Source organism: Phascolarctos cinereus, unplaced genomic scaffold, assembly GCF_003287225.1.
Source record: "Phascolarctos cinereus isolate Bilbo 61053 unplaced genomic scaffold, phaCin_HiC Scaffold_4;HRSCAF=312, whole genome shotgun sequence".
Lineage (NCBI taxonomy): Eukaryota > Metazoa > Chordata > Mammalia > Diprotodontia > Phascolarctidae > Phascolarctos > Phascolarctos cinereus.
In genome coordinates this window covers 211,201,992-211,227,685 of record NW_027555847.1, presented here as the reverse complement: position 1 = coordinate 211,227,685, position 25,694 = coordinate 211,201,992, and the positions used below count along the sequence as shown (strand labels likewise).

Sequence of the window (25,694 nt, the reverse complement as noted above, 5' to 3'; positions counted from 1 at the left end):
TTGGTTCAATTTTGAATTTGGAATGATCATGCCATGCTGGCTTTGGTTGCCAAGACATAAAGGTCACCAAGTCCAGATTCTTTGCCCCCTTTAAAAATATGAAACTGGAGAAAAATTGGCTTGAGTCAAACAGTTGGCCCCAAACTATCACTGGCATCTGAAAACCCCTAGGAAAATGTCTTCAACCAGAGCAATCAACATTAACTCACTTATGGGGGATGGGCAGAAACACAATTAGAACTGGAAAAAAAGGCTGCTAATGGTACCTGATACGGAGAAAGCAGGTGGAGATTGTTTTCAAAATACTGGAAATGGGCCAAAAATGAGTCAGAGCTCATGCTCTCAATCTGCTGGCAAGTTATTCCTTTAACCAACTGCCCTACACTGAAAAGAGAGATGGGAGAGGAGGTAGGGAGGGAATCAAGTTAGAGACAAGAGGGATATAAAAAGGATGCATAGACCCTTTCATATCACTCTGAGACATTTGGGTAGGACCCCAGTGGAGGATCCCACTGACACTAGTTAGTTATTTTTTCTTACCTTAGGAGGTCATCAGGCTTTCTCATCGTTCTTGACAGAAAATCATACAGAAACAAGGCCTGTGGTGAGAACAATCAAAAGTAAGTGTGTGTGGGTGTGCTTGCCATGGAGTAGAATGCTGGAGAACAAGTCTGAAATTCTATTTCCTGTGTTTTTCATATCCTACTTATGAATTAGAAGGGGAGTAAAATCAGCTTGTTTTTTCTCCGAGGCCCAATTTACATTCCACTGCTCTTCTTGACCATGGTCCTCTAGTCCTATCCCACCCAGAGAAGAAAAGGTTTGGAGGAAAATCAAGGAACCTGGTCAGAACTAACTGGAACAGAACCCTAAGGAAAGGTATTCCTGTCTCCCAAGGGGCTATACCCAAACCCTTCTCCTGCCACCATTTTTGGAGGAGAAATATACATTTAGCTGGCCCTGTCTCAAGGAAAAATACATTTACAGAATTTCTAGCTCGTAGACTAGGGCATTTATTTGTTTTTACAGAATCTGTAATTTAACCCTAAGTAATTTCTAGTCAAGTAAATCATATGATAAATGGAGGCCTTTCAGCTCTAAAGGACATAGGATTTAGAGATGGAAAGGAACTCAGAAGTCACTTATTACAACCAATACCTGAACAGGAGTTTCATATATGCCAGTAGGTAGACATCTAGTACTTACTTGAAAATTTCATTTGATAAGAGGCTCAATATGACTTGAAGTATCCATCTCCACTTTTGGATACCTCTATTTGTTTGGAAGTTTTTGTTTTTTCCCACAACAGACAGCTGGGTAGTGAGATGGATGGAGCACAAGCCTTAGAGTGAGAAAGACCCAAGTTTGAATCCTACTGTATATACTCCTTAGCTATGTGACCCTGGGCAAGCATTTAACCTCTCTGTACCTCAGTTTCCTCATCTGTCAAATGGGGATAACACATTACTCCCTACCTCACAGAGTTGTTGTGAGGATCACAGGAGTTAACCTATGTAAAGCACTATGCAAAACCTGAATGAGCTATATAAATGCTAGCTATTATTATCATTTTTATCATTAATATTATCAATATTATAAGTGGAGCTGACATCTAGCCTCTCGGCAACTTCTACTCATTGCCCTCTGGGGTTAAGTAAAACAAGTGTTATCCCATTTCTACATAACAGCTCTCATGTCTAGCTTCTTAAAGGGGCACAGCACTGGATATGCTGTGAGAAAGACCTGTGTTAGACTGTTACCCTAGATGCTTTACTATCCATGTGCTCCCATGTACTCCCTACTACCTAACCTCACTGGGTCTGTTTCTTTTGGGGACTTATCTCAGAGGATTTTTGCCAGGTTCAAATGAGATAATATATTTAAAGCTTCAAACCTGGAAACGCTGTATCAGTGTGAACTATTGTCATGTATGTCCTTTCTAATTTTTTCTTATCCAGACTAAATATCACTATTATAAATACCCAGACAAAAAGAAATGCCAGAGAGCTGCAGTGGACAGAGTGCCAGGCCTGAAGTCAGGAAGACTCAGCTTCCTGATTTCAAATCCAGCCCCAGTCTTTACTAGATATATGATCTTGGGCAAGTTACTTAATCCTGTTTGCCTCAGTTTCCTCATCTGTAAAATGAGCTAGAGAAGGAAATGGCAAACCACTCCAATATCTCTGCCAAGAAAACCCCAAATGGGATCACAAAGCGTTGGACATGACGAAACAAATGAACGACAACAAATATTTCAAGATCTATTTATATATAGCATTTGAGATAATAATATTAATATATGATACAATGTATAACATATGTAATATGATATATAATAAAATATTATATATTTTATGGTGAGGTTCCTGAGTCACGAAAATATGGCAAGATTTTCTTTTGGCATTCCTGATACCACTATACCCACTTTGGCCACAGTGATGGCCACAGTGTTAGTTAATCAACACTTTTCTCATTATAAATATCCCACTTAATCTGTTGTAGAGGATCATATATCTGATCTGATCATGTAGGAACAGGTAATACCTCTATGAAGAAACTTCTTCTATCAACATAAGTTGGCACCAGAAGGTGCCAAAATTGCAAAGAATCACCACTTGGTAACCTTAGAAAGACACTTCAAGCACTGAGAAGTTCAGGGATTTGCCCAGGGTCACATAGCCAGTGTTATCAGAGGCTACACTTATCTTCCAGAGTCTTCCTGGTTCAACATCAGCTCTCTATCCATTATACGACACTGCCTGGTCATGTATGGCAATAGTAAAATAATGTCATCTTTCAGAAGGCCAACTTACAGTTAGCTTTGCCAGCACGAAGCTCTTCTCCAAATGAGGAGACTCATGTAATGACTACTACTTACCTGGCTTCTGCTGAGCTCCTTTTCTTTGACAACTGTAGCGTTAAAGCCTGGCTCCTTCCATAAATCAAAGAGAGATACTTCCTTAAAGAAAACTCCTTGTATATCCATGACTGTTGAAGAAACATTACCTGCTCCAAGCATCTAACCAAAAACAAGAAAGAGACAGGTATAGTATGTAAGGTAGATGATGAGGCTTTTAGGCTTAGCTTCTTAAAATTTCTACAATTATATATGACATTTTAGATGATTAGATGGGCTCTTCCATCTCTAAAACTATGATCTTAGGAGCCTAAGAAAAACACTGATGTGCATTTTAGGCAGTGGGGGAGAGGCAGAGAGTCACAAAGTACCATCTTGTACTAAATACAAAACTGGTCTTTGGGTGGCAGGAGAGCATAAGGAGAGATGGAGGAAATCTTGATGGCAATACCAAATCCCTTTCAGCTCTAGTATTTTATTTTATTTTATTTTATTTATTTATTTACTAGGGAATTGGGGTTAAGTGACTTGCCCAGGGTCACACAGCTAGTAAGTGTCAAGTATTTGGTCTGAGGCCAGATTTGAACTCAGGTCCTCCTGACTTCAGGGCCGGTGCCCTATCCACTGTGCCACCTAGCTGCCCCTAGCTCTAGTATTTTATGATAATATTACTAATCAATCACCATTGATTATGCGTCTACTATGTACAAGGCACTGGGGATACAAACAACCCCAACCCTCAAGGAATTTACATGCTCCTGGTAGGGGCTGGGAGGGTAAGAGATCACAGGATCAGAGATATATCAGTAAATATAGGATACATATAAAATAAATACAAACTTAATGAGGATGGTACTAACAAATGGAGGAAGACTCCTCAGATTCAGAAAGGTGCCATTTACCAAAGAGTTAGAAGAGGTCCCGAGCAAAGAGATTTTTTGGTTGTTTTGTTTTTGTTTTCATTTTGTGCTTAAGAGACAAGCTAACCCAGAATTAATCCCACAGCTAAAATCACATTTCACCTATAGGGATTCTGAAACCAAGTGCTCTGGTATGAAGTTACTATTTATCAGATAGTTTCTCATTACCTTGCTGAGGATACCTTGTTGCTGGGCGGGTGACAAATCAGACACGTGTTGGGAGATGGTGCCTTTAATGATATGTGAGAGCTCCTTCGGATCCATGCTGTAGAAAGCTTGGGTGCTGATACCAGCCAGCAATGCACCCATTTGGCTGACGTTGTAGAATGATATGACCTAGGAAAGAGAACAAGAAGCCTCATGGAACAGAAGCTTTCAAAGCAGTTTTGGAGACAATTCAGGATTTAGGTCACTTTGTTCCCCATTAAAACCTATCTAAACTTTAGAGTAGGAAATAACAAAGGAAAATGCAGGGAGCCTACTTCTCATTAGTGCTGAATAGTTGAACTTGTGTCAGTGGAACATAAGAGCAAAAAGGCAACAACCCCTTATATTTCTACAGGGCTTCATATTTTTCATAACAATCAATAAATCAAAGGGTTTTTTTAAGTGACTATTATATGTCAACAGCTGTGCTAGCTACTCAGGATTCAAAGACAAAAATGAATAGTCCTGCCCTCAAGGAACTTACATTCTTCTAGGAGAGACAAAATGTGTGTCTAAGTATATGCAGAATATATTTTTAAAATTCAAGGTAGATGACAGAAGAGCATTCAGAAAAGGCAAAGGTGGTATTTGAGGTGAGTGTAGACGGAAGAGGCTGCAGGAGGTAGAAATGAGGAGGAAGTACATTCCAAGAATGGGAGACAGGAAACAAAAATTGGAGACATATGTGAGGAATGGCAAGAAGGCCAGTCTGTCTGGATGGTAGCATATGGGAAAGGGGGTAAAGTATGAGACTAGAAAGGTAGGTTGGAGCCAGATTACAAAGAGCTTTTACTGACAGTGTAATTCATGTAGTAGCGGTGCCACACAGTAGAATTAGGGAGACAAGGTTAGCCCTGCTCTTAAGGAAAAGCCCTCTGGAAGCCATGTAGGAAATGAATTAGAAAGGGAATAGAATCAAGATAGAGATCAATTAGGAAGCTATTACAATGAGCCTGACAAAACATGATAAGGGCCTGAACTAAAGGCAGTGACTGTGTAATAATGATAAGGAGGTCGATGCAAGAGATGTTTTTGGAGGAATGAACAGCATGATTTTGGTAATTTATTGGATATGTGGGATGAAGAAGAATGAGCCATTGAGGATAACTTAAAATGTCCAGCTTGAAATGTCCAAAGGGCAGGTAGTGACGCAGAACTCAAACTCAGGGGAGATTCTATGGCTGGAGATATAGATCTGTGAATAATCTGCATAGAAATGATAATTAAACCAATGGGAACTAATGAAGTCATCCAGCAAGAGAATACAAAAAGAGAAAAGGGTCAGGGATAGGGTCCTCAGATCCATTATTTCACTTCAGCCTCTCAACAATCCTCCGGACGGATAGTATGGGCAGGCATCACTCTCTCCATTTTACAGAAAAGAAAAGTGAATACCAACCAGAGAGTTGAAGACCCCCAAGAATAGATGTCACAGACAGGTAATGACAGAAGCAGGACTAGACAACCTCCCACCCCCGCCCCCAGATCCCCTGACTTCTAGTCCAGTGCCTTTTTCACATTATCTTTAAAGAAAAAGTAATTGTGGGATGACCAACTGAAAACACATCTGCCTAGTTAGGTCACAGATCCTGGACTCAGTTTAGAATTCAAAAATAACTGCATAAGACAAAAAACGGTGTGTGGATTCTACAACTAAGTTGTTGCCAAATTTCCTGGTATTTAACACAACGTACTTTTTGTGAGTTTCCAATATTGACCCATATAGTTTAAAAAACAGTCCCAGTATTTGGGTGGCCTTTACTACATTCAAGAAGTCATGAACTGAACTGACCTTCTCATGGGTCAAGTACTTGGTGGACAAGATAATGACCTGGCTCCTGGCCCAGCCTGAGACCTGGTTGAGAGTTGAGATTGCATTGTGCACTGCCTCTGGAGACAGGGCCTCTAGCTGGCTGCATGTCAGACCCACCACTGCATCAGATAAAGAGCCAAGGGTATCATTCAGGGTCTGATTCTCCATAGCAATGTCCAAAAGTTCAGCCTTGAGCTGAAACAAAAGAAATCATCGAATGAATAAAGCAGAAACCAAGGGTTCATCTATTTGTGCAGGTTTGCTGAGATTGTCACTGTGTGATTTACTACATACTATGACTTAATAGTTAAGTGTTACAGAGGTGTCCCAAGGCAGAGAGGGGTTAAGTTGAGGAGTCCAGAATCACAGCTAATAACTGTCAGAGGGAAGATTTAAACCCAGTCCAGACTGCTTCTATGATTTGCTTACTTCCTAGGAAATCCCTACTGTCTGAATTCTTCAGCATCATCTGCAGCACTCTCAGTCAAATGCTGATGATCAGAAATACCATGCAGAAGGAAGTGTTATAAGCACAGCAAAGCAAAAGTGCTGCACAAAATACTTTTTCTGGCTTTGACTTTACTTTGTCGCAATTTACGACACTGTATTTTTGCTAAATGCTCCTGGCAGAGAGAGGGAGGATTTGACCATTTCTAAATTAAAACAGGAAGGAAAGGGAAGGAGATAGATAGATAGATAGATAGATAGATAGATAGATAGATAGATAGATAGATATAGATGTATAGTATTTTTCTTTCAAAATTTTAAAAAATCTTTCTTATATCTTTTAACATCGCATTCATTTATGAATATATCCCTACCCAGCTAGCCATCTTTTTCTATATCTACACACACACAGAGCTTTACTAGCTTAAAATCACACTAAGACTTCTGGGACACTCTGAATATTCCCATTCATTTATCTATCTACCTGTCTATCTAAAATTCATTTTTTTTAAAAAATTCATTTTAGATATACACATGTACCATGTACATACTCTGGACAATGTCTAGATAGCAGCTGAAAGGCAATGTGATCTAACAGATCTAACCTGGATGTCAGAAGATCAGGGTTATATCCTGGCTCTGCCACTCACTAACTGTGTAAGCTAAGCTAAGTCATCTCTGCTCCTTGGGCCTCAGTTTCCTTATCTACAAAATGACGGAGTTGACACAGAACACTGACAGTCTTTCCAATTCTGTGACATTTTATTACTAGCTACTTGCCTATTATTTGTGATCAGGACTGCACCTACCAAAAATGGACACACAACTGAAAAACAGGGGGGAAAAAACCAAGCTATACATTCAAAGGGGTGGCAAAAAACACCATAGCTGGAATGACTTTTGGTGGGACCCATCCACAGGGACATACAGTACAGTGGTCCCTCTTTCCCTTTGATTTTGACACCACTGGCTTATAACACTGAGAAGTTCAGTGAATTGCCCAGGGTCATATAGCCAGAGGTGAGATGAACTCAGGTCTTCTGGCTTTGAGGCCAGCTCTCTATCTACCACCACCTGCCTTTCATTAAAATATGAACATTTACAAAAAGTCATTTCAAAAAGTGTCTTTTATTGTCCCTATCCTTCTCTGGCTAATATTACAGAATGCCCTTCCATTCCTGTTGTATCCTGGGTATCTGCTTACCTTTCCCCAAGTCTAGTTCTGAATACCACAAAGTGGGCACTAAAGAAATGTAGTAGTTGGTGCTAAAATATACATTATAGCCCTGGATATTATAGTAACTTAATTGGTCTCTGCCTTTAGTTTCTTCCCTCTCCAATTTATCTTTTCCACAGTTGACAAATTAATCTTCCTTTAGCTTGGCGTTAACTATACCATTCTCCTATTGAATATTAAACTCTGGGGACCTTGGAGTTGAAAAGCAGAAAATATTTATATAATGCTCACTATATGCCAGGCATTATGCTAAGTACTTCACAAATATTATCTCATTTCTGGAAGTTGGTTGTTGTTATTATCCCCATTATAAAGTTGAGGAAACTGTGGTGAACAGAGGTTAAGTTAACTTGTACTAGTAAGTATCTGAGGCTAGATTTGAACTCAAGTCTTAGGGAAGGAAAGTTAGCTAATAAGTCTGCAAATTCCTCATTTATTTTTTGTTCAGTCAGGTCTGACTCTTCATGACCCCATTTGGGGTTTTCTTGGCAAAGATATTGGAGTGGTTTGCCATTTCCTTCTCCAACTTATTTTACAGATGAGGAAACTGGGGCAAACAGGGTTAAATGACTTGCCCAGGATCACACAGCTAGTTGGTGTCAGAGGCTAGATATGAACTCAGGAAGATGAGTCTTCCTGACTTCAGGCCCTGCACTTTATCCACTGGGCCACCTAGCTGCCCATTTATTTACACAGCATCAAAACATCCCTTTGATCCCTGTGATCATTTTGGCATGATTATAAATTAACTAACCCCTACGTATTCATGACAGAGCGTGCTGAGATCAGAGTATAGAACCTGTGAAGAACCTAATGTGGATGGAGAGGTTTTAGCCTCTTAATCAGAATGACTGAATTAATGCAGAGACTAAGGGTATATAGAGGAAAAAAACATGGCATGTTATTGAGTAGGCATGCAGATTGTGTGCATTTCGAGGGTGTGCTTGGGTGTGGATTCCCAGAGGACTGAGTTTGCTCTTAATGTGAACCTTGATTTAGGGAGCATAGAGAAAAGCATGGAGTGTGGAACTAACCAGCAAGATTGTGTGCATGCTGGAGTCCTAGTCTCCCTTTCAGAAAATTATTCCAATATCTGAGGAGCAAAAAGCAAAGAGATTTAACAAATACTCAAGTTGAATAGTGCAATTCTCAGCCTTCCAATAATCTTTTCATAGGAAAAGAGTCCCCCGGTTGTAAGCAGACCAAGAATCTGGAGTGTGTGTAAGAGCAATGAGCACTGGAAAGAAGAGGTGAAACAACAGAAAAATCCCTAGTAGTTCTCTTTTGTCTCTGGGATAAAATCCACATTCCTTAGCCTAGCACTTAAAATCCATAATCTGGCTTCAGCCTACCTTTCCCACTTCATTTTACATCACTTTACACTAACCAAATTACTAGCTATTTCCTGAATGCAACTGGCCATCTCTTGCTTCTGACATTCGCATAGTCTATCTCTCATAGGCCTAGAATGCAATTCCTCCTTATCCCCACCTTTCAAATTTCTTATCTTGTTCAGAATTCAATCAGTGCTACCTCCTTCGTATGAACTTTTCCAATTACCCGAGACGAAAATGTCTTCTCCATCAATTATTCCTAGAACATGTTGTCTTTGTCCCTGTAAGTCTCAACACTACATTGTATTTATCTGCGTACATGTCATAGCCTTCCTAGTAGGACATAAGATCTGTGAAGGCAGTGTTCTGGAGCCTGCTCCCAGGTGCCTAGAGCAGCTTGTTAAATTTTTAGTGTGAGCCTTTACACCTTGGAAATGGGCAAATACTACATATCAGCACTTGATTTATTATTCTGCTAATTGTCTAGACTTAAGAAAGTAATGGAGAAATGGTAATAATACAGATTAAACTTAAACTTAAAAGTGTGTTGTGCACATTATTTTTTTTTCCAGAAAGCCAGTTAGGGGAGAGGAGTGAGGAAGGAGGCTAAAGTGGAAAGAAGGAAATGGGGATAAAGAGAGAGAAATATTGCTGGAGGGAGGCACCATACATCTGATTCTTCACAAGAGACAAGGTGCCTGTTTCCCACCATCAACATATGCAGAAGATTGGGCAAGTGGCACCTTATAAGCATAAGAATGACTATCGGGGTAGCTAAGTGGCGCAGTGGATAGAGTGCCGGCTCTGGAGTCAGGAAGACCTGAGTTCAAATGCAGCTTCAGAAACAAGATACTCACTAGCTGTGTGACCCTGGGCAAGTCATTTAACCCCATTGCCTTGCCCAGAAAAAAAAAAAGGAAAAAAAAAAGAATGACTAGCAGATAGCTAAATGTTGGGCATGCAGAGTGGTCACAGGCATTCCCAGTGCCTGCGGCCTGAAGCCACAATTTGAGTGATTCTCCAGTGTTCTATTTCTCATCTCCAGCTCTGGTTTCCCCCATGCTCTGAATCCCCTTTATCAGGCCCCTGATCCAACCTCCTGATTCCCATCATCACTGCATCCCCTCATCTGGATTTTTTTGCTCCATTCCAAGTCCCAGGTTCCCCACAAACCAGCCCTGTCCCCTCCCCCTCCAAAAAAAAAAGATCCTGCCCTTTCTTCATCAGCCAAAGCCTTCTGAGTCTTCTCTGTCCCCACCAGTTCAAAACACAAGCTATCGTGGGCTGGAAGTGGGGATACCCAGTCTTCTTCACCTTCTGAACATCAGCCTGGAAGCCTCTAAGTTGGTTGCACTTAATCATTTGATGTAGTAAGACTTGGGCTACTGTGGCTTCCAGCTCCTCCAGGTCGTCATAGAAACAAACAAGCAGCCCCAACCTAGATAAGGAAATGAGAGTAGGTTGGCCAATAATCCAAAAGAATCAAAGTGACGTAAGAAACAGGATGCAGCTCATCATCTTTAATAGCTCAATTACAGTATAACTCTCTATGATCACAAGGAGGTTATCCACTTTGTATATTCTCTGGGCAAAATTTTATTAATAGGTCAGTTGCATCTGGCACCTGGAGTTCCTTTTTCCCACCTTCAGTCAATATGTATTCAGGAAGTACCAAGTAGTATAAAGAGAACAAGCCAGATATTGCGAAAGACAAATTTTCTGGGGAAAGGAAAAATCTCATATACACAAAAATGAAAACCAGAGTTCAACTACAGGCACAAATAACCTGGAGGTCATATGTGGTCTCCTGCTTTGGTCCTGCTATGCGACCATCTCCAGGCTCATCAGAAATTTAGATTCCACTCTTTCTAACTGGTGAGGTTTTTCTTTATTTTTCTGGGAACCAGGTCTCCAAATTACTTCTAAAGTCTCCTCACCTTCCTCCCTACCCACAGTCACTTCCTATTTTCCATTACAGTTTAATAAATGCTTTATAGATCTATATACCCCACCTCTGCTTTTAGGAGGTTTCCATGCCATTGCTTCCCCTACTTAACACAGATAATTGAGTCTGCTGTATCTTTCAGCAGCAGAATCTAAACTCCAGAGAAGATATAAAAGAATAAAGGGGAACAAGGCCTTGCCCTCAAGGCAATTCTCCTGGGTGCAATGAAGGGCTGCTCTTTCCAAACCTATAGCTAAACTGACTTGCTTCAGTGACTTGCCAAAAGCCATTTCTTAGATTGCTGGTATAGTAGAAGGTGCTGTCATCACTTGTGAGTTCCTGGCTCCAAGAATAGCAAACAACAGGTCTTATTAGGCTGGTCACCCAGATGGCCAGCTGATGCTGTGCCCAGCAGTTGACCTCTCTGTCATACATACTCTAGGCACTTATAGCTTCTGACTTCACTGACATGAAATGAGTTCAGTGGGCCATGCTGAAAAAGAGCTAATAAAATTTTCATTCTGGAAGGAACTTTAATGATCCGCTAGCCCAGAAGTTCTTTACCTGGAGTCCATGAACTTTTAAAAAAGTATATTTTGATAACTATATTTCAACACAATTGGTTTACTTTATAATCCTATGTATTTTATTTCATACGTTTAAAAATATGATTTTGAAAAAAGGTTCATAGGTTTCATTTGACTGCCAAAGGAGTCCATCACACACAAAAAGTTAAGAACTTTTGACCTAGCCCAATCTTTTCATTTTACAGATAAGGAAACTGAAGCCCAGAGAGGTTAAATGACTATCTGAAGGTTTTGATGTCCAAATAAATGCTCTCTCTCTCTCTTTGCAATAAACAAATGAATGAATGAATGAATGAATGAATGAATAGACAAGCAAAGAAACAAATAAGCAAAGGAATGAATGAATGGATAAATGATCTTTTTTACTGACATCTTTTGTTTTTATATCACTTTCATTTCTGGATGTATTCCTTCCCCTCCCTTGCTCAACAAGCTTTTTCATTATAATAAAGAAGTGGGGGTGTGGTGGGGAATGTAGCTCAGCAAAACCAAACATCAGTTGGGTCTGACAGTATAAGCTACATTCAATGTCAATATTCTCCAACACCTGCAAAGAGGAGAGAGAGGTGCACTTTCCTTATTTTTTGCCAGGGCCAACCCTAGTCATTACAACCACACGGCGTTCAGGTATTTTTGTTTATTTGTTCTTGCTGTTTCATTTCTTGACAATAGTCATCTTTCCTCTGGCAAATTTCATCCCTTTCACGTCACTTCTAAAAAGCAATGCTCGGGGAAGGGGAGGGAGAAAATGATACCATCCTTCACCAGCACAATATTTTGTGGGCAAGTTAAAAGAATAAAACTACAATTGTTCCCTTTTTCGGTAGGAAAAAATCCTTTATTTACAAAGAAAATGCAGACTATCTGTGAGAAGCTGGTACTTTCAGAGAACTAGAAAACTGTTGGTTCTTACCTGTGGATGGTAGAAGTATTCCTCATGTCAAAGCTGGAAGAGTTGATCCTTTCCAGGAAAGCATGGGCCAGCTTTGGTGTGATGTCATAAACTGTATCTAGTTGCTTGGTGGCATTGTCATAGCTGATAAACAGCCCAATCTAATGAACAGAGATCAGAAAGCAGGTCATGAGGCCCCAAATGCCATAATAACAACAACAATAATATTAATAATCATAACTGCTGATGTTTATATAATGTTTCTTGTTCACAAAATCCTTTATCTATAGTATCTCATTAGATCATCACAACAACCCAAAGAGATAAATATGAACAAGAATTACTATTCTCATTTTTCATCTGAGGAAACTGAGGCTTGGAGAGGTTAAGTGACTTGCCCATGGCCACATGTCATGTAAATGTTAGAAGCAGGATGTCTCTGGCGTACTCTCCCTCCTCCACTCTTGACTACTGACCTTCCTGGCTTCCTTTGAGTCCCAACTAAAAATCCTACTTTCTGGAAGGCTTCCCAGCCCCTCTTAATTCCAGTGCCTTCCCTCTGATAATTACTTCCTATTTATCCTGTATATAGCTTGCTTTATATATATATTTGTTTTCATGTTGTCTCCCCCATTATGTTGTAAGCTCCTTGCTGGCAGGGACGGTCTTTTGCCTCTTTTGTCTCCCCAGCACTTAGTACAATGCCTGGCACACAGTAAGTGCTTAATAAATGTTCACTGATTAATTGCTATTTCTGCAGTCTCGTGATGTCTCTCTTGGGCTTAGGTGCTTAGTACTTGAGTGACCTTGGTCAAGAACTTAACTTCTATAGACCCATTCTTCCTCAACTATAAAACAAGGTCATTGGACAAGGTCAACTCTGGGGTCCTTCTCATTCTAAATCTACTAATCATAGAGAACTGAGGGGTTTAGAGCACTTCTTACTCTAATCAAAATGGGTATGACAGCATGAATGGAATCTTACACTTACCTCAACAGGACTAATTTTTGTAATTTCTTCAAATGGGATGTGAACCATGTATCTTCCCAAAATCCATAGGTTTTCTGCACTAACCCACGACACAGAATCATCTGCCCAGTAAAAGAAAAGACTATAGAGATATTCACGCAGCTTTGGAATATTCACAGACATCTTTGCTGCCAATAATGTACTGAGTTAAAATTTACTAAGTCTACAGAAGGCGATAGTAAGCCACAGCTGAAAGAGCATTGACCCTGGAGTGAGAAGGGTTGAAGTCTCAGCTCTGCCATTTAACTATGTGGCAAGTTACCTCCTTTCTTTGGGCCTCAGTTTTTTTGTCTCTAAAATAAGGAGGTTAGATAAGATGTTTTTGAAGGCCCCTTCTAGGTGCAGGTAGGTGGTAGAGTAGATACAGTACTGGACCTGGAGTCAGAAAGATTCATCTTCCTGAGTTCAAGGCTGGCCTTTGAGACGTATTAGCTGTGTGACCCTGGGCAAGTCACTTAATCCTGTTTGCCCCAGTTTCCTCATTTGTAAATGAGCCAGAGAAAGAAATGGCAAAATGTTCCAGTATTTTTGCCACAAAACCCCCAAAAGGAGTCATGAAGAGTCAGCCGTGACAGAAAATGACTGATCAATAACAACAAAATCTAGGTTGAATATTCTGGGAAGGCACTGCCACGGGTAAAGTTAATTACAGGTTTTCAACACTTCAGAGAATTTCAGTTTCTGCATTCTGGACCCTTTTAGTGCTATGAGCCACACTCATCTGCAATGGAATATCAGAGCTTCATGCATCAAACAAGGGGACTGGACTAGATGAGCCTAAGGTACTTTACAATTTAGGATTAATTTTATAGACTCTTAAAGGAAAGGTAATATATCACCACATGGATATTTCTGTATCAGCACGCTCTTTTCTCAGTTAAGAACATCTGAAAACTTGGTGAAGTTATCATTAGGATGTCTGTGAATGTAGGATGTAGGATAAATGTAGCACTCACAGTGAGTGCTCTTATGAACCTCTAGGAGCAAATATTCTTGAACCTTCCTTCTAGGAAGGAAGAACTTAACTGATCATCATTTAGAGAGATACTCATTCGCTTAGAACACTAGAGTTCACCAAGAAAATTGTTTCTTCTGATTCATTAAGGTATTAAATTGTAACTGAGCATCCTGAAATTCAGGCTAGCAGCTCCCGTGAGGGTTCCAGATTCCACCTGTTGCCGACTATGTATCTAAAGCAAACTGCTCATTAATTGGAATTAACACTATTACTAGGTTGTCTTTATAGAGACAAGTTTTGTGACTCTCTAAGGTATCTCCACTTATCTCAGGGATGTCATAAAATAATAAAAAATAATAGTGACACATATACACATCGATGCTGTGCTTTACAATTACAGAGCATTTTATATCCATTTCCTCACTTTATTATTACCATGACCCTTTGAGATAGGCAGTGAAACTATTAATATTGCCACCTTATAGATGAGGAAACTGAGGCTCAGAAAGGAAAAATGATTTGTCCATTGTTACACAGCTGGAAAGTGGCAGAAACAGTACTCAAATGCCTAAAGCAAATTATTTTAAATTAACTTTGGTTAAAGATAAAATATATTCCCTGAAGGACTTTAAACAGGACGTCAAGACCTCCTGAAATCAAAAGCAATTAAGTGCCATAATTCCAAGAAGTTTTGGAATTGCTGTTCACATCCACTTCTTTAAAGCAGTTCATGTTATAAGAAGGATTTAACTAATTTACAAATGATACATTAGCGACGACATTTTTCTATTAGCAGACACCCACACCTTCTGAATGTACTCATTAACTATCAAGAAATTTTGCTCCCTTAATCAGTGGTAGAAATGATCTCATTATTTCTGATTATAGTGGAAAGTACAAAAAGCTTGGGTGTTGACTTTGGATAGCTAATAGCTGATGCAAAGAGACAAAGAGCTAAGCAAATATTTTTTTTCCTCTCCCTACCACAGAGGGGGGGAAAAGCTGGTATTTAGAAAGCTTTCCCTCTTTCTAACACAAAGACAAACCCCATGGCAATGTTCTGTAGATTTCTGGTCTTACTGGTTGAATTGGCAGATTTCTGTAAAATTTGAGTCATCCAGGAGTAGAGTGCCTTTTGTGAATGAGCAGAGGTCTTGTCATAGAGATCTTTAAACATCGAGGACCTAAATAACCAAAACAAATGTCAACTGAGGAAAGAAAAAGATGGAGATTCATTTCCCATCAGATGACTGTCCTGGACCTCATCATGATCTCTAGAAACTCATGATCCTCCAGCATCACATCAACTCTGAAACTCATACCTCCTTCAGTACCCCCTAAAGCCTCTCCCTCCCTCTGATTAGAAAGGGTAGAGAGTAGATATTGGAGAGCTCCTTGAAGATCCTCTATTTAAGGACTGTGCCCAGGGCAGACATCTCATCATTTCCCATCTGACTGCCGGACTTCAACATGACCCCCCATGCTGGGTAACCTCCCTTCCCTCCCCCCTTTTTTATGTGTCATCCCCCATTAGATTATAAATTCCTTCTTAGGATGAAAAATGCTAAACATTTCCAGAGAAAGAACTGATGGAATCTGAATGTATATTGAAGCATTTTAAAATTTTCTTTATTATTCTTTTTTTTAATCTGTCTTTTCTTTTGCTACATGGCTAACATGGAAATGTTTTACATGACTGCATATGTATAATCTGTATCAAACTGCTCACCTTCTCAAGGTGGGGGAGAAGAAGAAGGGAACTTGGAACTCAAAATATTAAAAAACAAATGTTAAAAATGTTTGTTTACATGTAATTGAGAAAAACAAAAATTAAACATAAACATAGCCCTCTAAAAACGTTAATCAGTAGAGGCAAGCAAAGTACTAACAAGATGGAAAAACACAAGGAATAAACGAAAGTAACCCCCAACCCAAGTAACACACACAAAGATTATAAGCTCCTTGAGGGCAAGGACTATCTTTTGTCTTCTTTTGTATCTCCAGCTCTTAGCACAGTGCCTAGCATATGGCAGGCTCTTAATACACTTTTATGGACTGACTGACTGACTGACTACATAGGTTCATTCAATATAAAGTAGGAAGGGACCTTAGAGATAGGCTAATCCAATTCCTTATTGTACCGTTAAAGAAACTGAGACTCAGAGGGAAAATGACTTGCTCAAGGTCATATGATGTCTTAATGGGAGAAGAGAGCAGGTATACAAACAGATATGGGAAATTTAGAAGGGTAGTGAATATAAAAGTCTGCCTCAACAGAAAGAATCCATTTTCTCCTCCTAGAGAAGCACTATAAACCATTATCAGTTATTTATTCCTCCAATGTAAATGAGTTTCAGATCCTTTACTAAAATTAGGCTTTGACTAGAGGGGAAGGATTTCAGGGAGGGAAACACTTCAGGAAAGGAAAAAGGAACAGAATGACATAGCTAGAGGAGTCACTGTAGAAAAAAGCTGAAATAAGGCAGAAGAGCTGGTTTCAAATCCAAGTTCCTTCACTTACTAGCTATATGCCCATGAACAAATCATTTCACCATTCTGGGCCTCAGTTTTCCTCACTTGTAAAATGGGGCAGGGAGCTGACATGGTTGGACAAGATGATCTTTAAGATCCATGAGAACTGTAATGTTCCATGAATTTTAGATTAATTACACCTACTTTATAATTTTGCCTAGAACTGAAATCATCAAGAAATGGTTCCTGATCCCCTCTATGTCTTCTCATCACACACACACACACACACACACACACACACACACACACACATACACACACACATTCTAAGTGCAATAAAACTTCATTTATTTGGCTCTCCTAGTTTGAGATTCAAGATAATTTAGGTCTCAGTTTGTTAAGCAAATAGAGAAAAGATTACTTTTCTCCCATAGACCTCTATTTAAAGAAAGCACAAAGCAGCTAGAACCTGCTTAGAATGACAGGGCCCCAGGAACAAGGCTGTTTGGAAGCCTCTAACTCCTAACCTCCCCTATCACTGACTTAAGCCCAGAAGCAGCAATCACTTGGGGCAAGTGAACTGGAGGGATTAACCTATTCAGGGACTACTGGGCCTTCCTACAAAAATAAGCCGGTTTTACAAACCCATTGCACCTTAATAACAAATTGTTTGAATTTTGCTTAGGCAATTGTTACACGTCTTCCCTTCTTCCCTAAATCGTAAGCTCCCTAAAGGTGGAGACCATGTATAAAGCGCTGGGCTTGGAGTCAGGAAGACTCCTCTTCATTAGTTCAAATCCAGCCTCAGATACTTAGTAAATGTGTGACCCTAGACGTCACTTAATCCTGTTTGCCTCAGTTTCTTCATCTGTAAAATGAGCTAGAGAAAGAAATGGCAAACTACCCCAGTATCTTTGCCAAGAAAACCCCAAATGGTGTCACAAAGAGAAGGACACAACTGAAAAACGACTCAACAACATCAACGTCTTATATGCCATTGTTCTTGGTAAAGACAGACAATGCTTTGCACAGAGTGGATGCTTAGTAAGCGCATGAAGGTATCGCCTGCTCTGTCATAGTACCATGCTAATGAGATCAGAATCATACTATGTTCATCCTCTGTTTCATAGCTACTGTAGCCTGAACACCCAGTCTCATTCAGCTGTCTGATGAAAGAATACGGACAATAGATGGTGAATCATCACAACCATAAAAAGAACTCCAATGTTATGTCCTCCTGATGATGTCAGTAGCATAAGGTCTACATGTGGATAGGAGCCTTCCATTAAAACTATACTGTACTTCAGCTTAAAGATTTTACTGAAATCTGCTGCAGATCCAGTACCCCTTCCAATCCTAATTCACCCTCTATCCTCCAAATGACACTCCTGTCATGACACTCATCTCTTTCTCACCAGAGCCTCGGACTCTGCCCCTGGTATCCTGGGCACTGACAAACGTGTTTTCACTTTATAGTTATCCTTTCCACATCACAACTTTCCCCATCATGGTTTCTATATATCACAGGTTGGTATAAGAAATTAAATGGGAATTTTGGGGGAGTTTTGTGGAAGCAGCAGATGACATGTGAAGGCCAATGGATGATACAGAAAAAGTTTAGAAAACTCAGAAATACATTAAATATATGTATAGCATTCTATAATATCAAGCCAAGCTTTCAAATAAGAAAAAAAAGAAAAAGAATAAAAGAAAAAGAAAAAATTCAGACTTCTTCTCTGGTAGAAAGTGAGGGCCAAGAAATTTTACATGGATTTTCCAGATGGGGGTGGGGAGAGGATACCCCTAACCCCCACCCCTCCATCCCAATATGGAAGGGATAACTGTACTTTCTGCAGTACTAGGTCTCCAAATCATTTTCCATTTCCAAATTGCTGCCCCCCCCTTCTGTAGCCTCCCTTTATGTTATTTTCCTCAATTATAATGTAAGCTTCTTGAGGGCAGGTGTCTTGTTTGCTTGTATTTATATCCCCAGCATTTAGCACAGTGTTGGGGCAAATAAATAGCAAGTGCTTAATAGATGCTTTATCTTTCTTTCACTCTCAAGACCATCTGCTGAAGAAAACTACAAGGCACTCACAAGTTCTTAAAGGAATCTTCCTGAAGGTTTCTGGGAAGGTTCCCAATGATCTCTGGCTGGAGAAAGCTCCCAGGGGAAACCCTTAGCACCTGGCCAAGTATATCCACACATTCGATGGAACTCATGACCAGGAAGCATTTCTCTAGAGTGATGAGGAACAGAGTTCGGTTCACCCCAGGTGTCTGCAAGGCATGGCACTGGATTTCCTCCAGATCAATCACCATGTTGTCCAGTTCCTGCAGAAACCAAGAGAGAAGAGAGAGGTGGCCTGTTGGCTTTTGCTGTGTTCTGATTAGTGGGATCAGAACCCCTGGGGAAATAATACTTTGTAGGAATGGAAACAGCAGGGAAAATCAATGCAACTTGGCTTAGAGATATCTCAGCTCTACCAGTATCTACTCTTAAGAGTAACACGAGAGTAATTTGAAGTCCTTCAGAACCAGGATCCACCCTGCCTTCTAGGCTTATTATTCCCCTCCATGTACTCTACTCATACCCAACTTCTGCTGACCTCCAATCTCGAATCTCCAACTGTCTTTCTGATATCTCAAACTGGGTGTCCAATAGACATCTTAAATTCAACATGTCTGAAACTGAACTTAATATCTTTCTGTCTGAACCCTCCCCACCGCCTACCTTCTCTATTATTGTAAAGGGTAACATCATCCTCCCAGGTCCTCAAGCTCTCAACCTAGGAGTTATCCTGGATTCTGCACTACCTCTTAGTCCTCATATCTAATCTGTTGCCAAGGCCTCCTGATTTCACCTTTGCAACATCTCTCGAATATGCCCCCTTCTTTCCTTTGATACTAACACCACTCTAGTGTAAACCCCTATCACCTCCTCCTCAGTGCCTGCAATAGTCTGCAGGTGGGTATGCCTGCCTTGTCTTCTCTGCACTACAATCCATTCTCCATTCATATACTAAAGTAATTTTCCTAAACCACAAGTCTGACTATGTCCCACTGTCCCTCTCAATAAACTCCAGTGGCTCCCTATTGCCTCCAGGATCAAATACAAAATGCTGTGTTTGGCATTCAAAGCCCTTCATAACCCAGCCCCCTCTACCATCCCAGTACCTCACTCCCCACTACGTACTCTTCTATCCAGTGACACTGGCCTCCTGGCTATTCCTTGAACAAGATACTCTCTCTCTCAAGTAGTCATTTTCTCTGGCTGTCCCCCTTGCCTAGAATGCTCTCCCTTCTCATCTCCATCTTCTGACCTCCCTGGTGTCCTTTAAGTCCCAACTAAAATCCCATCTTTTACAGGAGTCTTTCCCAACTCCACTATATTCTAGTGCTTCCTCTGAGGTGATTATTTCCTTATCCTGTATATAGCTTATTTGAACATATTTGTTTGCTTGTGGTCTCCCACATTAGATTGTGAGCTCCTTCCTTGTCTTCTGCCTCTTTTCATATGCCCAGCATGTAGCACAGTGCCTGGCACATAGTAGGCATTTAATAAATGCTGACTGAGTGATTGAGTTCAGCAAAACTGGCCTACTTGTTGATCCTGACACAACAATCCATTTCCTACCTCCATGCTTTGTATTAGCGGTCTTCCAAGCCTAGAATGCACTTCATTTTCACCTCTGCCTCTTGGAAACTTGGCTTCCTTCAAAGTGCAGCTCAAATGCCATGTCCCACGGGAAACCTTTCCTGATGGCCCCAGTGGCTAAGGTCTCTTTCTATAGGCATGTGTGTGCTGCTAAATGTTTAATAACCAGCTCCCTCCACACTTTTTGGCTTAATTTGCATTACTAACATTATCACCATCACTTTCTTAAGTCTATGCAATCAACAAAACAATAAATCCAGCCCTTGTTTGTAGTTTGCTGATTTTTGAGATATAAATACTTACAATGAAAATTTAATAATGGCTTAAGAGCCAGTACAAGCCAAACTCCAGAACGCCATGGCTCATGAATATGTGTAACCTCATGGAGTAAGTATGGAGTAAATAAGTAAGTCTTTGCTCTGTCCCTTCTGGCAGCTTCTTTAGTAAAGGGAATAATGGGCCACTTAGTATACTTTAAAGAGAGAGAAAACCTCTCCCACTCTCTTCTTCCTCTCTTTTGAGCATATGGCTTGAGACTTCAACAGCTCTTTCACATGGGGGCCCACCAGAAGGAGGCAGGAGAAAGCCTAGCCCACGTTCTATTGGATGGCCAGCATTAACCTGTAACACTTTATTTCTCTTCTTCAGAATGTAAGCTCCTTGAGGGACTTTTTTCATCTTTTTGGCCTTTTTATCTCTAGCACCTAGCACAGGGCCTGGTATTTAGCAGGGAATTAAATGTTTGTTGATTGATGATTAAGGGGTGAGAAATTGAGAAAATCAAATTGATTCTACTGATTCTAATTTGTCATTGATTCTATTCTGTATCACTGTTGCCATTTGTATAACTGCCAAAGCCATGTTTCTTCGTCTTTGAGGTAAGTTCAGAAGTGCATAGGTTCAGAAGTTCAGTTTTTCCATTCTGAGTGAAGTTTAAAAGTTCAGTTGCCTTATAAATCACTTTAATTAAAAGCAAATCTGTTATCACTAAACCACTAGCTGTCCTTGTGCCATTAGAGGAATTCTGTTATCTATATACCATTAGTTAGTCTTGCAGGCGGACTCAAACAATCAGCATTTCCTAGTGACAAGATGAAAGGAGAGGTTGTTGTTAGGACCATATTCCCAATTTCCAGTCACTTATATTGTCTTCCCTATCTATGATACCCTGTCTATCTATATGTTCCCTATCTATGATACCAATCTATGATTGGCTTTGTAACCAATCATATTATTTTCCCCATTTATGATGTTGCCTTCTAGTTTTTTAATTTCTTCCTTTTGCCTATAAAAATGATTTGTCAGCCCTCGTTCAGTGTCTTAGCTTGCTGAGGAGGCTGAGATCCTATTTATTGGCAAATTCATGCTTTGCTAACAAATTGATCTTGTTTGGAACTTTGTACCTCAATTTATTTCTACGACGACAGGGTATTGCTTACAGATCATGATATTTTGCTTTGTTAAATGATGCCTGCTTATACATACTTCTGACATTAGTATTCAAGAACTTTTGAGAAAATATGTTCTAAACTGTAGAACACCTCATTCTATCTTCTCATTAGCCAGCTCTGAAGTCAACAAATTTTGCCTTGTGTAGAACCTTTATTTCATCTTTTGTTTAACTAATCAAAATAAGTGAATGGTTATTAAACTTTAGTCTTACACAATCATCACCACAACATATTTAGACAAAAATTGAATCATTTTCAGCTAACACCTTTTTTTTTTAGCTAACTCATTTCTAGGGGAGTTATCTGTGATGAAGGTGGCCTTCCTTATAGTACAGTCAGGCAGATCTTAGAGATTCTTTTCAAAATCTAACTGGCCAATTATCCTCTTTAACACCTGCCTCCAAAATAGGAAATCTCTCAAGATCTCTGTCTTTCTGACTGCCAAGAATCCTCACACTCACTCCTTATTGCCTACAAGAAAATCATTCACAAGTTACTTTTGAATGAGCTAGAGCTGGTAAAGTTTCCCTTCCTTTTTCTCTCCTTATTCTACTCCTTATCAGAGCCTCCCCTGGTGTTTTTCTTAGTTCCTGAGTAAAGGGGAAAGAGGGAAAAACCCTTTTCTTAAACCCAGTAGCTTTTTCTCTTTGGATACACTTGGGTAACTGCAGGAAAAGGAGAAGGCAGATGCTATGTATTATTCCCTCAAGGGATAAGGCAGGAATTGTGTCAGGTATGTATTTGTAGCCCCACCACAGAGCACAACGACTGGTTCACAGCAGGTGCTTAATAATATTACTGATCGTCTGTGGCATCCCTGGGTGCTGAGGCAGACTCAGTAGTTTGAAGGACCTAGTTTCTCTTTATCTTCAGGTCCGCTAAGCCTCCTTACCAATTGGCTCTTTTTGTCTTCAAATAGGCACTTCATGGCAGTCCGGAATTGCTGGTCATCAGTCTGTCGGAAATCTGCCAGCAGCTTCTGGGGCTGGTACAAAAGGTTCTCCAGGTAATTTTCCATGGTAGCCTGAGAACGAAGGGGATAAAAGCAAATTGACCCAGGACCGAAGCAAGGATGCCTTTCAGATTGTTTGGCTAGTCATCATGCTTTTCATTTTCCCTGGAGGCCTACATTTAAAGAAAACACAAAGCCATCAAGGCCTGCCAAGCATTGCAGGGCTCAGAATCAGGGCTAGCTTAGGAGCCTCTGTCTCATCACCCCTCACATGACCCCAACAAGAGATGCAGGGAGCTGGAGAGAGCCAATATGGATCCCTTTTCCTTGAGACAAGGAAGGAGGAATACTACGGTCTTTTCTAGTTGACATGGTTACTTCTTGGGAAACTGTTTTGAGTCTTGCTTAGACAGGGCACCTCATTCTTCTTGGACTTTCTGGGGAGGGAAGCTCATATTACAGAGATTTCTGTTTTGGATTCCTTCCTGCAGAGGAAGGACAACAGCCAAAAAAGCTAACTGTACTCCATACAGTCAGGACACAAACACAGAGAATATTGCCCCTCAAGCAATCACTCTTTCAGGTCGTTCCCTCCCCAGGCTATCCCCCCAAAAACAGAAAAATCCCCATAGGATGAATACAAAGGAAATAGCAAACAACCTCCCATGCCTCAGGGAGTTTACCATCTAAACACAGAGGAAAACACATATGCATATAACAACTACTAAAAAGAACCCACATCTAACACCGCACTTCTTTTTTGTCTACTTACCCAGGTAAGTCTGCCCATCTAATCAGAAATACTATTCTCAAAGGGAGCGCCCAGAAGATCCTCCCTATGTCTAGCTGCTATTTCTCCCCAGACATATTTGGGTCACTGTAGGAAAAGGTCAGCAGAGCAAAGGAGATGCTATGTGTTGTATTCCCCAATAAGCTCCTTGAGATTGTTTCACTTCTGTATTTGTATCCCTACAGCTTGGCACAATGCTTGATACATACTAGGTGATTAAAATCAATGCCTGTTGATTGACTGATTTCAGTGGAAACAATCACTACCACTAACAATTCTTGAAGAGTCTTCCTGAGGCTGTGGGAAGCCAGGCTGAGAGCCCAGGAGATAAATTTAATGGTGGCAGCAGCTACAAAATTTTCAAGGAGCCAAGACAAAGAAATAGGTCCAGTGAGATGACTATGCCTTGAAGGTGAGATTACACAAACCTGAAGACCGCTCACAGTAAAGGCAACATTTCGTGAATGGAAATAGGCCATGAGTCTTTGGGATAGGTCCGAGGTCCACACATTAGAACTTTAATTGGAAACACAGAGAAGACACAGGTCAAAGGATGTGTTGTGGTCAATTACTGATTGCCTGAGTTAATGGGAAACAGGGATATGGAGAATACGGGCAATGAAAATAAATAAGTTAGTAGCAGAATACCACAAGAGGTGATAATAATGATGATAATGATAATAATAATACACCAACTATTCAATAATATAATAATAATCCACCAAAATTAAAATGAAAGCCTTACAATTTAAGAGAAATCCAGTTTGGTAGTTTCATTACAGTCCCAAGTCTGTGCTCCTATTTTGTGATTATTATTAAAAACGTATTATGCTCCCACAATATTCCACTTCCCATGAAAGACATTGACCCACAACAACCTCATCCTTCTTTCCCAAACCTACAGTTCTTAGAAGAATGTTCTGGAATGTATAAAACCTTATATTCTTTGTATTACCTCTGAAACTGGATCAAATCCAGAAGAGCTGCATGGGGAAATAAAACAGAAAGACAGCTTAAAACTGAATCACCACAGAAAGATCAATGTTGCAATTATGTTTGAAACCATAATGAGAAGCAAGCAAGATCCCATGAAACATATTACCATTCAGATATCTTCCCTCTATTATTTCTTCCTAGAAGGCACAAGAGATAAAGACAAGTATTATCCCCCAATGTTAGTGTGTTACAGTAGAAGGAATTTTGATTAAAAGAAGATGGAATACTTACTGCCATTTTCTGCAGTAATGGATGCAAATCTGTTTTAAAAAAAAATCCAGTGAGCATGTAACTAAAGTTAGATTGTTTAACCTTCTAAAATATGAGAGTACCATAAGTGAAAAGCAAAAAGAGATATATGAGGGTCATTCTTGATGAATTATCACCACAAATACCAACCTATACATAGGATGAGACATTTAGAATAACTCTGAAAACCTGAAACATAATCACCTGGCTAGACACAAACTTCTTCCCCATCTTAGAATATTATGTACCTAAACTGATCTAAATTTATTATAATACATTCCATAGAACTTTTCCAATGCATGAAAAATCACTTCTTCTGGACTTACCCTGCCTAGAATTTGGAGATTTCAAAGCTGCGACTGAATCACCCATTAAGAAAAGAAGCAGGAAATAAATTCTGGGTTCTCCGAACATTATCCTATGATTGACTCAGGTGAAAGAGACATTTAGGTTTGCAAGAAGAAACAAAGAAAGAAAGAAAGAAAATTAGGAAGACAAAGGAAAGAATTTCAAAAGACCACATGCCCCTTAAACTTTTATAATAATAGTGAAATTTTTTATTTTTAACATAGCCAGACTTATTCACACATGCAGCATTTATATGTTTATGCAAATATATAGATACAGGGGGAAAAAATGTTGATTTTGGAGTTAGCCAACCCAGGTTCAAATCCCAGGTTGGCTAGTTACCTGCTTTATGACCTCAGGCAGTCCTTTCTAGGCCTTAGTTTTTCTTATCTGTAAAATGAAAGAATTAGAGGATCTCTAATGTCCCTGGCCAACTCTAATTCCTATGATCTCTGATCTCCTACATAAAGTTTTTGAATATTCAGCAATTTAGTTTTTAATGAGTAAATTAGGTTATCAGTTGGATAATCCCTGTCTCCCTTAGGGATCTT

The 25,694-nt window shown here is 39.9% G+C and overlaps 2 protein-coding genes across 2 annotated transcripts in view; both read right to left on the bottom strand.

Annotated features, from left to right (window-relative positions):
- The window catches only part of LOC110193535 (otoancorin), a 54,061-nt gene extending 35,034 nt beyond the window's left edge, over positions 1-19,027 (bottom strand). The window contains 10 exon segments of the mRNA XM_020965405.2: positions 267-384; positions 541-599; positions 2,879-3,019; positions 3,946-4,113; positions 5,777-5,992; positions 10,130-10,253; positions 12,261-12,400; positions 13,231-13,331; positions 15,308-15,411; positions 18,798-19,027. Of these exon segments, the coding sequence (XP_020821064.2) occupies positions 267-384; positions 541-599; positions 2,879-3,019; positions 3,946-4,113; positions 5,777-5,992; positions 10,130-10,253; positions 12,261-12,400; positions 13,231-13,331; positions 15,308-15,411; positions 18,798-19,021 (1,395 nt within the window). The 5' untranslated portion in view covers positions 19,022-19,027.
- A 2,147-nt stretch (positions 19,028-21,174) lies between these two features.
- Positions 21,175-25,219, bottom strand: LOC144456520 (otoancorin-like). Its single transcript, XM_078151737.1, has 7 exons — positions 25,122-25,219; positions 24,778-24,806; positions 24,653-24,683; positions 24,506-24,533; positions 23,979-24,066; positions 22,701-22,832; positions 21,175-21,279 (listed from the first exon to the last, which is right to left on the bottom strand). Exons 1-7 carry the CDS (start codon positions 25,207-25,209, stop codon positions 21,175-21,177), a joined length of 501 nt encoding a protein of 166 aa, XP_078007863.1. The 5' UTR covers positions 25,210-25,219.
- Between the last annotated feature and the right edge of the window lie 475 nt (positions 25,220-25,694).